Here is a 15882-nt window from a genome sequence, read left to right as displayed (position 1 = left end):
GTGAGCTGCAATCACATCACTGCACCCCAGCCTGGGCAACAGAGTAAAAACCTGTTTCAAAAAATATATTTTTATAATAATGTAGCATTATTATATGTGATATAATAATAATAAATGCTAGGACATGGGAGTGGGCAAAGGGAAATAAATACTACAAAATTAATATAAACATTTAAAAAACCTTACATGCACTTAGAAATGAGAAAAAAGGAAAGAGAAGCAACAATTTAAATAATTTACGGTTTAAAGTAGAAATTAAAAACCACAATTATAGAGTATTTGGAAAACATGGAATATGAGAACATCATAAGGGATGAGGCTGAAGGTGTGTTCAGAAGCAAATTGATTATTATTGTATTTCTTTTTTTCTGGCATGAAGTCTCACTCTGTCACCCAGGCTGGAGTGCAGTGCACGATCTTGGCTCGCTGCAACCTCCACCTCCTGGGTTCAAGTGATTCTCCTGCCTCGGTGTCCTTTGTAGTTGGGATTACAAGTGCATGCCGCCATGCCCACATAATTTATATATTTTTAGTAGAGACGGAGTTTCACCATATTGGCCAGGCTGGTCTCGAACTCCTGACCTCAAGTGATCCGCCCACCTTGGCCTCCCAAAGTGCTGGCATTACAGGTGTGAGCCACCGCCCCCAGCTGGAATTCATTATTTAACAAGCAAGCACTCAACCCGAGAAAAACAAACTGAACCAACCTAAGGAGAGCAGTAGTAAGAATGAAATATTAAATTAACAGAAATCACTGAAAACAGAAGCACTGCAGAGTTGATATTAATGCAAGAGAAGACTCTGAGAAACCAATGTCTTTAAGAAAATCTTGGGAAAAATAGAAGAGAAAAAACAAAAAATTAAAAATGAGGTAAAATTTTAGACATAGAAAAGGTTAAACTTTTATATAAAAAAGTTCTTTTCTGTGAGAATTATTGAAATGCATATGGGTGAGTAACAGGAAGTCTGGAGTTTGTTTTAAATCACAGTGCTGTGCTTAAAAAAGTAATAGGGAAATAGGCGAAGGAGTATTGGTGAAAATGATGATTACTTTTGAAGCTGGTAATGGGTGCTTGGGTGTTCATTATACTATTCTAACCACTTACATGTATGCTTAAGCATTTCTGCTATGGTTTGAATGTGGTTTGTTTGTCATCACCAAAACTCATGTTGAAATTTTGTCCCTTGGGTGGCAATGTTTGGAGGTGGGCCTATTGGAAAGTGTTTGATTCATGGGGTGGCTCCCTCATGAATGGCTTGGTTTCCTTTTCGAGGTAGTGAGTGAGTTCTCACACAGGTGAGACTGATTAGTTTTTCGTTCCCGCTGGAATGGATTAGTTCCCGAGAGAGTGGGTTGTTATAAAGCTAGGATGTCCTTCAGGTTTGTGTCTTCACATGTTTGCTTCCCTTTTGACCTTCTTCACCATGTTACAATGCAGCACTGAAAGCCTTGCCAGAAGCTATGCCCTTGAACTGTCCAGCCTGCAGAACCATGAGCAAAATAAACCTCTTTTCAAGTTACCCACTCTCAAGTATTTCATTATAGCAACACAAACAGACTAAGACAATTTCCATAATTAAATAATTTAGAAGAGAATGTTACGCTTGACTTAATGCTAATACATTTGAAAATCTCCCGAATGAAGTAGATGGTTTTCTGAGAAAACATATTAATAAAATTGACTCAAGAAGCGACAATCTGAATAGAAAAACAACCCTGAAAGAAATTATAAAATAATTACCTCACAGAGAGATTCCCAGATCTAATTATTTTGTTTCTTCAAGAAACATATAAATCTTATGCTCTGTTAATTACATAGAAATAAATGATACCAACAAATTCAATCTATACAGTTAGCACAGCCTCACCATTTGGACCTGATATATAAAAAACAAAAATATCAAACTATAGAACAATTTTATGTGCAAATACATATGAGAAATTTGTAATGGAAAAAAATAAGAAAATTAAACTCAATTATATTCAGTTGATCAATCTCTACTTAACTGATTCACCAGATTAAGAAAAGTTCATCATTTTGTCTATAAAACATTGACTTCTGTCCACAGAAGGATGAATCCTTATGGCTAATTTGCCCTCATGTTCCCTGGCAGTTCAGTTCCTATAATAATAGGTTTCCAAACAAGTTTATGTCAATTGTATTTGTTAATATATTTATGGAATCTAATTAAATATTTATGTAAACTGATGAAATACGAACATGGAAAAAGAATTGTTCCTATGAAAACTAAATTGAATGTATCAGATGAACTCAATACAAGTGATCCATTAAAAATTAAATTAGGTGAGAATGAGACAACTGTAAAATTTGGGAAGAAGTCACAAAACTCTAGAATCCTGTACATTTTTTTTTTTTTTTCCTGAGACAGAGTCTTGCTCTGTCACCCAGGCTGGAGTGCAGTGGCGTGATCTCGGCTCACTGCAACCTCTGCCTCCCAGGTTCAAGCAATTCTCCTGCCTCAGCCTCCTGAGTGGCTGAGACTACAGGCGCGTGCCACCATATATGACTAATTTTTTGTATGTTTAGTAGAGACGGGGTTTCACCGTGTTAGCCAGGATGGTCTCGATCTCTTGACCTCGTGATCCACCTGCCTCAGCCTCCCAAAGAGCTGAGATTACAGACATAAGCCACCACGCCCAGCGAATCCTGTACTTATTTTAAGAGCAAGTTGAAATTATTTTCTTTAAAGAAGCTAAATCGGAAATAACAATGCATTAGGGGTTTCATTTAGGTAAGAAAGATTATATAGAATTCTAATTAGGAAACTGATACTCAAAGAAAAGTTATTAGTTAGTTTCAAAACTAGTTAGGACAATGCTAGTTTTGGTTATACTAGACAAACCCCTAAATCTCAATGGCTTAATACAATTAGCACTTTTCTTAGTTACATCAAATCTAAAATGGGTTCCTGGTGGATAGGCATCAGGCTACTTCTACCTTTTGGCTCTGACATTTTCAACATATGGCTTCCAAGGTGGCCATGCTCTAATGCATTAAGCCACAGAAGGAAAGAAAGCACGAAGTCTACCATGTCGAAGTTCTCATGGGTGGGTCAAGCCTAGGAAGTGATCACATCACTTGGGTTCACATTTCAAGGGCTATAACTTAGGCATGTGGTTATAGCTAACTGCAGGCAAGATGGGGAATGTGGTTTCACCATGTGCCCAGGAAGAAGTGGAAACAAAGAATACAGGTTGAACATTCCTTTATTTATTTATTTTTTTGAGACGAAATTTTGCTCTTGTTGTCCAGCTGTAGTGCAATGGTGCAGTCTTGGCTCACTGCAGCCTCCACCTCTGAGGTTCAAGCAATTCTCCTGCCTCAGCCTCCCAAGTAGCTGGGATTACAGGGGCCCACCACTATGTCTGGCTAATTTTTGTATTTTTAGTAGAGATAGGATTTCACCATGTAGGCCAGGCTGGTCTCGAACTCCTGACCTCAGGTAATCTGCACACCTTGGCCTCCCAAACTGCTGGGATTAGAGGCGTAACCACTGCGCTCGGTCAGGTTGAGCATTTCTAATCTGAAAATTTGAAATCTGAAATGCTCCAAAATTTGAAATTTTTGAGTGTCAACATGATGATACAAATGGAAAATTCCATGCATAAGTACTTAACATAAACTTTGTTTCATACACAACGTTATTTAAAATATTGTATAAAATTATCATCAGGTTATGTGTGTAAAGTATACATATAGATTAAAAGAAGGAGGTCATGCGCTTCAATATTTTTATTTAGCAAGAAATAAGGATTGTCTTTGTGTCAGCATTTATAGCAAGAAATATAAACTAAGCTTGTGTTTAGACTGGGGTCCCATCATCAAGGTATGCCATTATATGTTTGCAGATATTCCAATATCCAAAAAGTTCCAAAATCCAAAATTTTGGAATTTTGGTCCCAAGCATTTTGGATAAGAGATACTCAATCTGTAATAATCCTTCCCCCAACTTGGCAAATCAATGTTGTCTTACATGTTTTAAGTTAGAACAAAATTTTTAAAGTATGTGTATTTTTAATGATTCCTCACTTTGTCAAGCATCTTTCAGAGCAGAGTGTTATAGTATAGTGAATAAAAGCATGGCTTCTGGAGCCAGAATTCTTGAGTTCAAATCCCAGCTCTTCTAGATGTTAAGCTTTGAACAAATTATTTAACCTTTCTGTGCCTTAATTTTCTTATCTCTAAAACGGGGATGGTAATAGTTTTAGGGGTGTTAACATCTATAAAACTTAGAATAGTGTCTAGACACATGGTAATTACTCAGTAAAAATGTTAGCTATTGTTATTATTATTATTCTTTTTTTGAGACGGAGTCTCACTTGGTCACCCAGGCTGGAGTGCAGTGGCATGATCTCGGCTCACTGCAACCTCCACCTCCCAGGTTCAAGCGATTCTTCTGCCTCAACCTCCCAAGTAGCTGGGATTACAGGCATGTGCCACATTGCCCGGCTAGTTTTTGTATTTTTAGTACAGACGGAGTTTCACCATATTGGCCAGGCTGGTCTTGAACTCCTGACCTCGTGATCCGCCCGCCTTGGCCTCCCAAAGTGTTAGGATTACAGGCGTGATCCACTGCGCCCGGCTGCTATTGTTATTATTTTTATTTTTTGAGGCAAGCTCTCACTCTGTTGCCCAGGCTGTAGTGCAGTGGCACAATCATAGCCCTCTGTAACCTCCAACTCTTGGGTTCAAGTGATTCTCCTCCTTCAGCCTCCGAAGTAGCTAGGACTACAGGTGCACAGTACCACACCTGGATAATTTTGAAATTTTTTTGTAGAGATGGGGTCTTACTATGTTGCCCAGGCTTGTCTTGAATTCCTGGCCTCAAGCAATTCTCTCACTTCAGCCTCCCCAAGTGCTGGGATTACAAGTGTGAGCCACCAGCCCCAGCCTAATGAAAGCTTCTATTAAACTTTGAAAAAATCGGTGTCTTAGAGGTACTACTGAATATGCTGTAGATGAAAAAGAAAAAAACACAACAAAACCCAAAAGCCAAACCTTACTCAAACTAGCTTAATAATAAAGGATAATTCCTGGTACATATAAGGATGATATTAAAAATATTTAACAGCCACTACAGCATAGGTATTAACCAATTAGAGTAGGCATCTGAGTAATAAGAATGATGTGAATATAAATCATTCTGTTATAAAGATACATGCACATGTATGTTCATTGCAGCACTATTCACAATAGCAAAGACATGGAATCAACCCAAATGCCCATCAGTGATAGACTGTATAAAGAAAATGTGGTACATGTGTACCATGGAATACTATGCAACCATAAAAAGGAACGAGATTATGTCCTTTGCAGGGACGTGGATGAAGCTGGAAGCCATTATCCTCAGCAAACTAATGCAGGAATAGAAAACCAAATACTGCATGTTCTCACTTATAAATGGGAGCTGAACAATGAGAATACGTGGACATAGGGAGGGGAACAACACACACTGGGGCCTGTCGGGGGAGGGGGAGGGGTGAGAGAAGGGCATCAGGAAACATAGCTAATGCATGACGGGCTTAATACCTAGGGGATGGCACACATTTACCTGTGTATCAAACCTGCACATCCTGCACATGTACCCCGGAACTTAAAATAAAATTAAAAAAAAAAAAAGAATGATGTCACCCATGGATGACAGGGATGGCTATTCCAGTGTGTACTGCTCAGTATATCTTCTTGGCTTCATGGAACTAAAATATCCAGTCGTAGGGTCCCCTCAGGTGAGGCTTGATCTGGTAGCTCCATAATATTATGCCAAAAACTATTTATTATCTGCCCTGTCTTCTTTGCTATGACTTTCATCCTAAACCGAGTCCCCAGGTTGGCTGCCAGTGGCTTCTGAGGTTGTGTGCTTCAATATTTTTATTTAGCAAGAAGTAGGGATTGTCTCTCTGTGTCAGCATTTATAGCAAGAATCTTGAGATTTCCCCTGATTAGAATGATTTGGGTCACAAGCTCACGCTTGTACCAACCGTGTTGGTGAGGGCCATGACTTGGTTGGTCAAGGTCTATGTCCCACCTGGAGTTGGGGGTCTAATCAACTTTTCTGGTACCACTTGGATCCCCAAACAAGCATTAGGATACTACAGGGAAGGGGCGAGTGTGGATACTGAGGAAACAATCAACAAATATTCTCTATATTAATGCAAAATTTGTTATCAATAGATCTAACAAGAAAAACTACATGATGATCTTATTGGATTAAAAGACATTCTATATAATAATTATTTTATGAATTAAAGAGTAAAATATTAATATCTCCAAAGAAAAGTGCGCAAAGTGTATAAATCGATCACTGAAAGAATACAACTGGTCAATAAAAATGTAAAAAAGCGCATATAAGTTAGTAATCAAAGAAATGAAAGTAAAAATGTTTATTTCTGCTTTTTGCTTAATCAAATGGCTAAATTTTATGCAGGGAGTATAATTGTCCCACATAACCCAGTGAGCTTATCTGGGTGGCCTGGCCAAAGGGTAATTAGGACTCGGGGTCTTGCCCTTCTCTCAGTTGGAGGGGCAGTGCCCAAGCTCGTCTTCTCATGTAACTGGTGCTTTCATTCCCTGCCGAGGGTGTGTTGGCAATGGGCTGAAACATCCTACAGGCTCCAGAATCCCTAGGTGCTGAGTGTCTGGCATTCTAAATAACTCTTGTAAATAGCAGGCAACCCTAAACCACACTGCTTGGTATACTGATAAGGCTGTTCTCTCATGCTTATCATAGAAGAAGGAAGAGCCAGCCAACATCCCTGGTATGCCTCTTTATAGATTACAGGATCAACTGTGGGGGGCTTTTGTCAAGCTGAACCTGGCCTTGAAAATTTCTTCTTTTTCCAATTAAGCTGATTCCCTAGCTCATAGCATGTGATATGAGATTTCACCCAAACCCTAGGGAATATTGTACACAAAATAAATATTAAAAAAAATGATATACTGGGGCAGGCGCAGTGGCTCACGCTTGTAATCCCAGCATTTTGGGAGGCCGAGGCAGGTGGATCACCTGAGATCAGGAGTTCGAGACCAGCCTGGTCAACATGGTGAAACCCCGTCTCTACTGAAAATAGAAAACTTAGCTGGGTGCGGTGGCAGGCACCTGTAATCTCAGCTACTTCGGAGGCTGAGGCAGGAGAGTTGCTTGAACCTAGGAGGCAGAGGTTGTAGTGAGTCAGTATCGTGCCATTGCCCTCCAGCCTGGGTGACAGAGTGAGACTCCATCTCAAAAAAAAAAAAAAAAAAAAAAAAAGATATACTGAATGATGATGAAATACAGGTGATGGATATTCTCATCTTGTCTGTTAGTCTAAAACTAATTGCAACCTTTTGCAGAAACAATTTATAATATGTTTAAAGGACTTTCAGCATATCACTTTTAAAAAAATACACTCATTAAATAGTAGATTGATCACTATGGTCAATAATGTCATCCAGATTCCAAGGAAACTCAACAAAAGTATGTAACATTGTACAGGAAATATTTTGGCTCTAAGATTAGAGTAAAAAATGTGTAATATTCTATTTCCTTCCCCTGGAGATTCTAGAAATTAGACACTCGCATTGTTATTGGTAAACTAGCTTAAAAACCTAGTGAATAACAAAAAAATCTGTCACTTGATGATTATGATTTTAATAGCAACCTTTAAAATATACATCTGGGCCCATCATCTGGCTTCAAGGACTAAAACTGTAACTTAAACATACAGTATAATGTGGTTCTGAACAGTGAGGCCATCTGGTGGCCGTCTGGAAATTTTCTGACACCCCGTGTCTGCATTCCTGACACTAAACCCCGTCTGGCCTTGAAAGTGAAGCTGCTGCACGGTTGTGAGAACCTGTGGTATTTCCTGAACTAAATCTTCTGGAATGAGTCCAAGATTTAACTGCCAAATCCAAATTCCATTATATGTGAGGTGGTTAGTGTTGCAGAAGGGTTTCATGCTATATGGCTAGTCCGTGTCCAGCCCGTCACCTGTTCACAGACAGGCTTGTCTATAAATTGCCTTGTTGCAGTGGAAGGTCTTAAAACAAAAGATTCTGCTGCAAACATATAACATGGAGTTATATGAACCGAAGCAGGGCCATATGGGAAGGGCAATATTCAGAAATATATTTCTGAACCTTCCTTGTCTCAGTTTTTTGTGGATTACTTATAAAGAATATGGTCAGTTTCCAGAACACATATTAACCCCTGTGTGGGTAAAATAATAATGTTGTCAAGATGTGGTGAAGCACAGTTGAGTCCTGTTTTCTGAGAATCTCTTTTTCCCTGGACAAAGCTCTAGATAGAGATGATAATGTACTTGAGTTGTGCAATTATGACTTGAGTAGTGATAAGTAAATGTATCTTTGCTTAACAAAGATACATAAGTACTTGGAATATTGCCTTGACAATTTTATCTCTTCATGCTGCAAATTCACAACTCCTACTTGACTCTATCAATTAACTTTATAAATGTAACCTCTTTTCAATCGTTCTTAAATGTGAGATGTAATTTTCCTTTTTAATTCTCAACTTGTCTCTTTCTTTTTGAGACAGGGTCTCACTCTGTTGCCCAGGCTGCAGTGCAATGGCATGACCACGGCTCACTGCAGCCTTGGACTCCTGGACTCAAGCAATTCTTCTACCTCAGCCTCTTGAATAGCTGGGACCACAGGTATGTGCCACCATGCCTGGCTAATTTTTTTTTATTATTTGTAGAGGCAGGGTCTCACTATATTGCGCAGGCTGGTCTCCATCTCCTGGGTTAAAGTAATCCTCCTGCCTCAGCCTCTCTGTCATGCTCAGGGCCAGGTTCCAGCCCCAGCTGAGGGCTGAGGGGTATGGGTGGATGTGGGCAGGAAAGTGGAAGAACACTCAAGAGACAGCAGGTAGATGAGACATGGCTTTATTCAGCAGCCCCTCACAGGGTCAGTGTTACATTTATACCTACACAGACATTAGTGACTGAGAGCCAGGTGGGGAGCTTCTCTATGTTGTGTCTACATGGCTATGATTGTATGAGACATGGGAGTGTGCGCGTGCACCCTAATCCCTCTGAGTCATTTAGGCTGTTTACCTTGGCCTATGCCTGCTGCCCTATGCCTGCTTGGCTGCAGCACAGCCATGTTCCTTACACTCCATCCTCTAGGCCAAGGGGATCCTCTTGGTGGGGACCTGTGCACATATGGCAGTACCCTGGACCCATAGGCCACAGCAACCACACAGAGAGCAACAACCTACCAGGAGTATCCTGCTATGCTACTTATGATTATGAGAGCCCAACATAGGCCAGAGCCCAAAAGACGCCCACCATCTCTGCAGGGGGTCATCAGTAAGGTGCTCAATTGCCTTAATCTCCTATGACACCCCTTGCAAAGCTGCCATTACATTCCAGTGGTTTTCAGGGATAAATGTACAACATTGTGTCCCTACAAGGCACAGGGGCCACCTATGTCCTTGCATGTCTAAGGCTATGTCTAAGGCCATCGTGTTTTGCAGCACCACCTTCCTGACCTGGTCAACTTCATTAGTTAACAAAAGGAGAGCAACTTGGGTGTAATTCAGGGCCCCAGCTGTGTGCTCTGCAAAGGCTGTAACCTGCTTTTCCAAAGTAATGACACCTGCTCCAGGGATAAGTATTGCTAAGGGATAAAACCACCAGGGGGTGCCCTGCACTCAGAAAAAGTGGGAATGCAGTGCCTCCCAATTATGTGGGCGACTAGGCAATGTGGGAAGCATGATGGCAGGCACATAAGGCCACCCCCAGGTACAACGTCCAGTCCAATTGGCTGGCAGATTTGGCCATCCTGTGTCCCCACAGACCCATAAATTCCCAGGGGGCACAAAGTCCATGGGGGCCCGGCCTTGGTAAGGTCGCTTGTTCCTCCACACCCTTGGTGTGGTGACACATGTTTTATTTGCACAAACCTCAGCAGGCAACCATCCTACAGTGACATTACCCCAGTGCTTCTCTATACATCATGGTACCTGCAATGGGGGCACTATGTGTTTCCCATTAACCAGCCCCATTCATCATGGACACTGCGAATCAGCCAGGGGGCAGGCTCGCCATGGGGTTTGCGATGCCCCCATCCAAAGCCCACTGTGTTGCATCCCACGCATTGTCTGTGGGACCTCAAGTCTCTAGCTATGTCCGGTTCTTCACAGAAGCTGGATGCACATGCCAGGGCCAGCTGTCTGCAGCTGCTGCTGGAAGGGCGGTGCAGATCCAACAGTTGGAGACATTGGTCACCTCAGCGTAGGTGTGGGCCCAGTCTACGATGCTGTTGGAGCCACCAATCTACCACTGGAATGACAAAACAGGCACAGGAACTAACAGGGCAAGTCACGTCCCTCAGGCAACATACAGGCTAACTTTTCATCTCTGGATAACGATGCAGCCACCAAGGGCTTCTGCCCTGGGTGATGAAACCACACCTTCTCAGCTCCCCGTGGTTGTTTTGGGTCTTGTACTTGTGCCAAAGTCACAGGAGAGCTCACAACAGGCCACACAGACAGTACATATATCCCCCCGAGGAGGGTCCCTTCCCTGGCTGTTCCCCTATGATGGTCAATCGTAGAGGCTACACATTAAATACCCAAGGAGTAACATGTAAGTCATACCGCAGGCCCTCCCCTAAGGGCTTGGAGGTTCCATGGCTGACACCAGGATTTCTGTTCCCCTGTCTTCAGGAGCACTGGGGCAGGCAACAATAGATTATTATTTGTCCCCATACTTGGCCGGAGGAGGTCATCCTAGATGTGTATAGATGGACGGGCATGGCGGCCTGGTGTAACAGTGCCTCCACCAGGGCTGGGCCGCCTTTCCGTGGCAACTCATTCAAAATTTGAAGCACCAGGTCCAACCTTGAACTCCAGCCCCGCAAAGATGGGGGAGTAACATGCTACCGTAACCCGTTCTTCAAGAGTCCATTATATCGCTCAATCAGTGGCTTGTGGGTTATAAGGAACATGAAACACCCATCATATGTCCATCTGTAGTGCCTACTGTTATACCTGCTGTCCAGTGAAACTTGTTCCCCTATCACTTTCAACGGCCAGGGGTTGGCCATATAGAGCACATAAGTATTGCAGGGTTCAAATGGTGTGTTGCTGGTTAGCCACCCTGCAAGGGTAGGCAAACAACAAGCCAGAGGCTGTGTCTACAGCCGTCAGTGCATATGTGTAGCCCTGCGCTTTTGGAAGTGGCCCAATGTAATCTATTTGCCATCTGGTCAAGGGCATCCATCCTACCGTCACTCGCTGTGTTACAGTGGGCAGCTGTCTCCGTCTGGGGTATGCCTGGGCGCATGCCTGGCACTTCCGGCAGGCCTCCAAAGTGTCCTGCGAAGGCAAAGACAGACCCCAGTACCTACTGACCTGTTACATCAGTTCAGTACATCAGTTCAGAAACTGTCCCAGTTTCCTGTGTAGCCACAAAGCTACATCTTGTATAGGTGCCGACTCTAACCATCAGACCTTGGCTAAGGCATCCGCCTCAACATTACAGGGGGTGGCCAAAGGCACATGACCTGACACATAATAGTTACATCTTTCTGATGACCTATTTCCCAGAGGTCTTGCCACATCGCTTAGCCCCAAATGGGCCGATGGCCTACAAGCCAATTCAGCAGCCCCTCACAGGGTCAGCGTTACATTTATACCCTACACAAACAATAGTAGCTGAGAGCCAGGTGGGGAGCTTCTCTGTGTTGTGTCTACTACCTCAGCCAGTAGTCACTTCATATATGCGGTGCCCCATATATGGGGGTGCTAAAAGCACTCTAGCCAAAAGCACTCGGGGACGCTGAGCCCAGCACAAGATCCCTCATGTGGGAGGTAAAATGTTCTGGCCCCTGGATATTCAGATAAAACATAGCCTGTCACCTGCCCATCTCCCAGAGTACTTGCACCAAATCAGAATATGATTGCCATTTACTCACAATTTTTGGTATCTCTCTGGCATCATTCCAAACAGTCCATATGGCTGCCATCAGCCACTCTATTAATGTCCACATCTTGCCCGTGTGCCAATGATTGGCACAGCTGCAGTGTCTGACGAAGGGAGGAATGAGCTGTAATAGAGGCCAGCTTCTCCATCTCCGAGGCAGAGCAAGAAATGCTATCAGCCCCCTCATACCAAAAACGGAGTAGCCAGGCTGGCAGGGGCTCCCCTGGGCGCTGCCAACACTGTTTACTCAACTCCTGCAACTCAGTGGGGGTATAAGCAGTATAAGAAGTGTGTTCCACCACTGTTGTGGGGGGTCCTGGGCTCTCCCCTGGGGTGCCATCGGCTCCTCATGTTCTACCTTCTGACGGATCACAGGGCGAGCCCGCAGTGGAGGAGCCCCCTCCTCCTTAGCATCAGACCCAACAGAAGTGTCTGACTGGGATGACTGGCTGAAGATCGCACTAACAGCCATTGCTAACTCCTGCTCCAGGCTGTTTATCTGGGCCTCCAAGCACCCTGCTTGTGCCTGCAGGTCCCCCACCCCCAGGTCCTGGTCTAAGCTGTGCACTTGGGCCCCCAGGCACGTGGCTTGTGCCGGGAGGTCCCTTACCTGTGGGACTGAGCATGTACTCTGCCTAGTGCAGTCAGAAATGCTCATCCGACTCCGCCAGCGAAGGTGCATTCCTTCTTGGTGCTGTGAGCTTCCAGCTGCTTCAGTGCCTTCTCCACACTCGCAGGAGACCCGTTACTGCCTCCCATATTTCCACTGGGGCCCATCCAAGCAGCACCTCTGCCACTGGGTACCACAGCCCATGCTGCGGCCACATAGCAGACCTGGGATTCTCAAAGGCTGAAGACTCACTCACCTCATCCTGCCGACTTCGCCAATTGTCGTGCTCAGGGTCAGGTTCCAGCCCCAGCTGAGGGCTGAGGGGAGTGAGTGGATGTGGGGCAGGGAGCTGGAAGAACACTCGAGAGACAGCAGGTAGTTGAGACATAGCTTTATTCAGCAGCCCCTCACAGGGTCAGTGTTACATTTATACCTACACAGGCAATAGTGGCTGAGAGCCAGGTGGGGAGCTTCTCTATGTTGTGTCTACATGGCTATGATTATATGAGACATGGGAGTGTGTGCGTGCGCCCCAATCCTGCTGAGTCTTCTAGGCTGTTTTCCTCGGTCTATGCCTGCTGCCCTATGCCTGCTTGGCTGCAGCACAGCCATGTTCCTTACACCTCCAAAGTGCTGGGATTACATGCATCAGCCACCACGCCTGGCTTCAATTTCTCTAACTTTTCTGTTTTTTCTCCTCCAAATCAAAATCTAAAATTTTCCTCTAGACTAGAGAAACAAAAACCAAAAATCATATTTTGAGCCAAGTGTTTTCCTTCTCCTTTCAATCACTTAAGCTTCCTCAGACTATCTTTTTGAGTTGGAATACTGCTTGAAGAAGTGTGTGAAATATGAAACAAACGCAGACCTATTCTTCAGCAACTTTGAGCTTGTGCAGGGAGACAGATTAAGGGAACTGGAAGAAAAACAAAGACCAAAGAGAATTGGAATGCATAGTGAATCTGCCTGAAAAATTTATCACAGACTGTAGACATTGCACTGTAATATTAACAGCCTATACTTGTCTGGCGATTTCCAGTTTCTAAAGTGCTTTTATGTCCATTACCTTGAGACCACCCTAAAGAGAAGGGCAGGACAGGCATTGCTTTGTTTTTACGAAGAAGAGCTTAGGAGAGACTGAATGCTTAGCATGCAGCAACTCACCATGTGCAACTCACCCTGTCAGCATGGGAACTAGCATTTAAACCTGGCTCTGCTGGCCCCAAGTCCTAGCCTTTTTCTGCCTTACCACAAACTCCACCTACTTGGGTTACCCTGGAAAGGCGCCTGGTGTCCACACCCCTCTTCTAGTAAGACTCAAGGCTGTTGACTTGCATTCCTGGGCCGCCTGCAGGCCCACGCCCCCACCATCTGCATACTATAAATGCTTTCTTCATGGAAGAACTCCAGACAGGGAAATATTTTGGTACTGGTCTGAATTAAATACCAAAGCCTTATTTGTAATTTCTGCTTAGGCAATGACACGTAAGGGATTCCAAAGGGCGACAAGTGTGAGTCCATTTGGCATTCCTTCTTTGGGCAATGGGGAAGGAGATGGCAAGTCAAGGGAAGTTAGAGTTATCCAGCCCCGACTAAGTCCAGCTGCCAGGGCTTAAGCTGAATTGACAGTCAGAGGAAGAACTAGAAGAGAGCTCTGAATCAGATTTCAGTGGTTCCACCTCAAATGGGAGTTTCTCATTGGTCTGGCAAGAGCCGTGGCTGGATTTAAAGTGAAACTGAGCCATGGACCCTGGGGGACAGCGCAGGATATTACAAATGACAGCTGCTTGTCTCAATAGCAACATCTGGTCAAGAGGCCTGATCCATGACCCTTGGTGTGTGAAGCATGGGGATGTATTGACATCCGGGTTTGAGTATCTGAGGAAAGCTGTTTTAGAGCAGAGCAGAGACTCAAAGCATTGGTTCTCATTCATTACTAGTCTTCTGATTTTGAATCAGGCACATGGCTTCTCTAAGCCTCAGTTTGCTAATCTGTAAACAGGAGAGTAATAGTACTTGCCTCTCAGGTTCTTTTTTTTCTTTTGTCAAAAGCATTTTATAAGCTACAAAGGGGTCTAGAAATGTAGTTTATTACAATCGTTGTTACTTACAGGTCTGAATTTCCTGCAGGAAAAGGGGATAGAAAAGTATAAGAAATAATGGTAGCTTTGCACAGTGGCAGTATGGTAGCCCATGAGGTTTATCCGAGGCCCAATTATGGCTAGTTGAAAACATTTCCCAATACCCTGCCATGATGATTTAAAATATAGTCGGCATGGGCAATTTTTGCAGTCTGTATTGAAATTGAACCGAAAAAAAAAAAAGGAAGGAAATAAGGGGAGGAACTGAAGAACAGAAAAAGGAGCAGAGATAACATCCTTTACATTAATTTTTAAGTGTTTTTAGGCACCTAGAGCTGTGCTAAGAGCTATAAAAATAAGGTTCAGAGATGTCACTGTAGATTCAAGGCCTTTGCACGAAATGATGCAAAGCTGATAAGGAATGGGGTAGAGATGGGATTTGGGGAGGACAGGAGTAACATTAATGGAGCATCTATGACCTCCAAGGCATTGCTGAGGATGCCATTATCTCAAGTAAGGCTTTGCATAGAGTATGCACCAGCCTCATTTTAAGGAGGAGGAAACCAAGACTCAGAGACATTGAGCAAATTGCTCAAGGTCACATGGCTAGTAAGTGATAGAGATGGGACTTGTCTGCCTCTAAAGCACATCCTCATATGCAGACAAATGAGTCAATATAGAAAAGTATAAATTGGGTAATTCATAGGACATGTTATTAAAAAGGTGAAGGCTGAGAGAGAAAAAGAAAGCCCTGGCAGCTTGGTGACTGACTTCAGTCCTGTTGGCCTGGGACTTTCCCCATTTTAGAGTGAAAAGTCCTGTATCCTGGGAAGCCTCTCAGTCCCCGACAATCTGGGATGGTTGGTCACCCTACAGCTGATAGCTAATTGCTGGCTTATTTGCTACCAGTTGGGTCATGCTGTTGCCTTGGTGAACACAGGCAGAATGTTCATATCAGATGAGGACTTTCAAGGATGTGATGGAACAAGACAAAAACAAGACAACTCTGTAATTATGCCTGAACAGAGATAAAAACAGACACTGTATAACTGCAAAAATGACCAAATACCCCCCTCTCCTGGCTAATGGGAGTGACTACTGCTTCTTCTTCAATCATAACTCTATCCCTACCTCTTTTTTTTTTTTTTTTTTTTGAGATGGAGTGCAGTGGCACGATCTCAGCTCACTGCAACCTCCGCCTCCTGGGTTCAAGCGAGTCTCCTGCCTAGCCTCCCGAG

At 43.6% G+C, this 15882-nt stretch overlaps 1 protein-coding gene, 1 long non-coding RNA gene and 1 other non-coding gene across 4 annotated transcripts in view; 2 read left to right on the top strand and 1 right to left on the bottom strand.

Moving 5' to 3' along the window:
- The window catches only part of LOC130540681 (uncharacterized), a 169711-nt gene that overhangs the window by 71120 nt on the left and 82709 nt on the right, over positions 1-15882 (top strand). For both annotated transcript variants that reach the window (XM_057299508.2, XM_057299509.1), the window contains one exon: positions 8560-8677. In XM_057299508.2, coding sequence (XP_057155491.1) covers positions 8560-8677 — 118 coding nt within the window. The remainder of the gene's footprint in view (positions 1-8559; positions 8678-15882) is intronic.
- Positions 8898-12084, bottom strand: LOC117975304 (uncharacterized). Its single transcript, XR_004665543.2, has 3 exons — positions 11946-12084; positions 11257-11346; positions 8898-10309 (listed from the first exon to the last, which is right to left on the bottom strand). It is a non-coding gene; the product is annotated as an uncharacterized LOC117975304 (long non-coding RNA).
- Positions 14728-14868, top strand: LOC112436857 (U4 spliceosomal RNA). The gene has a single exon (XR_003025533.1). It is a non-coding gene; the product is annotated as a U4 spliceosomal RNA (small nuclear RNA).

The sequence above is a fragment of the Pan paniscus genome, chromosome 10 (assembly GCF_029289425.2).
Source record: "Pan paniscus chromosome 10, NHGRI_mPanPan1-v2.0_pri, whole genome shotgun sequence".
NCBI lineage: Eukaryota > Metazoa > Chordata > Mammalia > Primates > Hominidae > Pan > Pan paniscus.
This window is presented reverse-complemented; position numbering and strand designations above follow the sequence as displayed.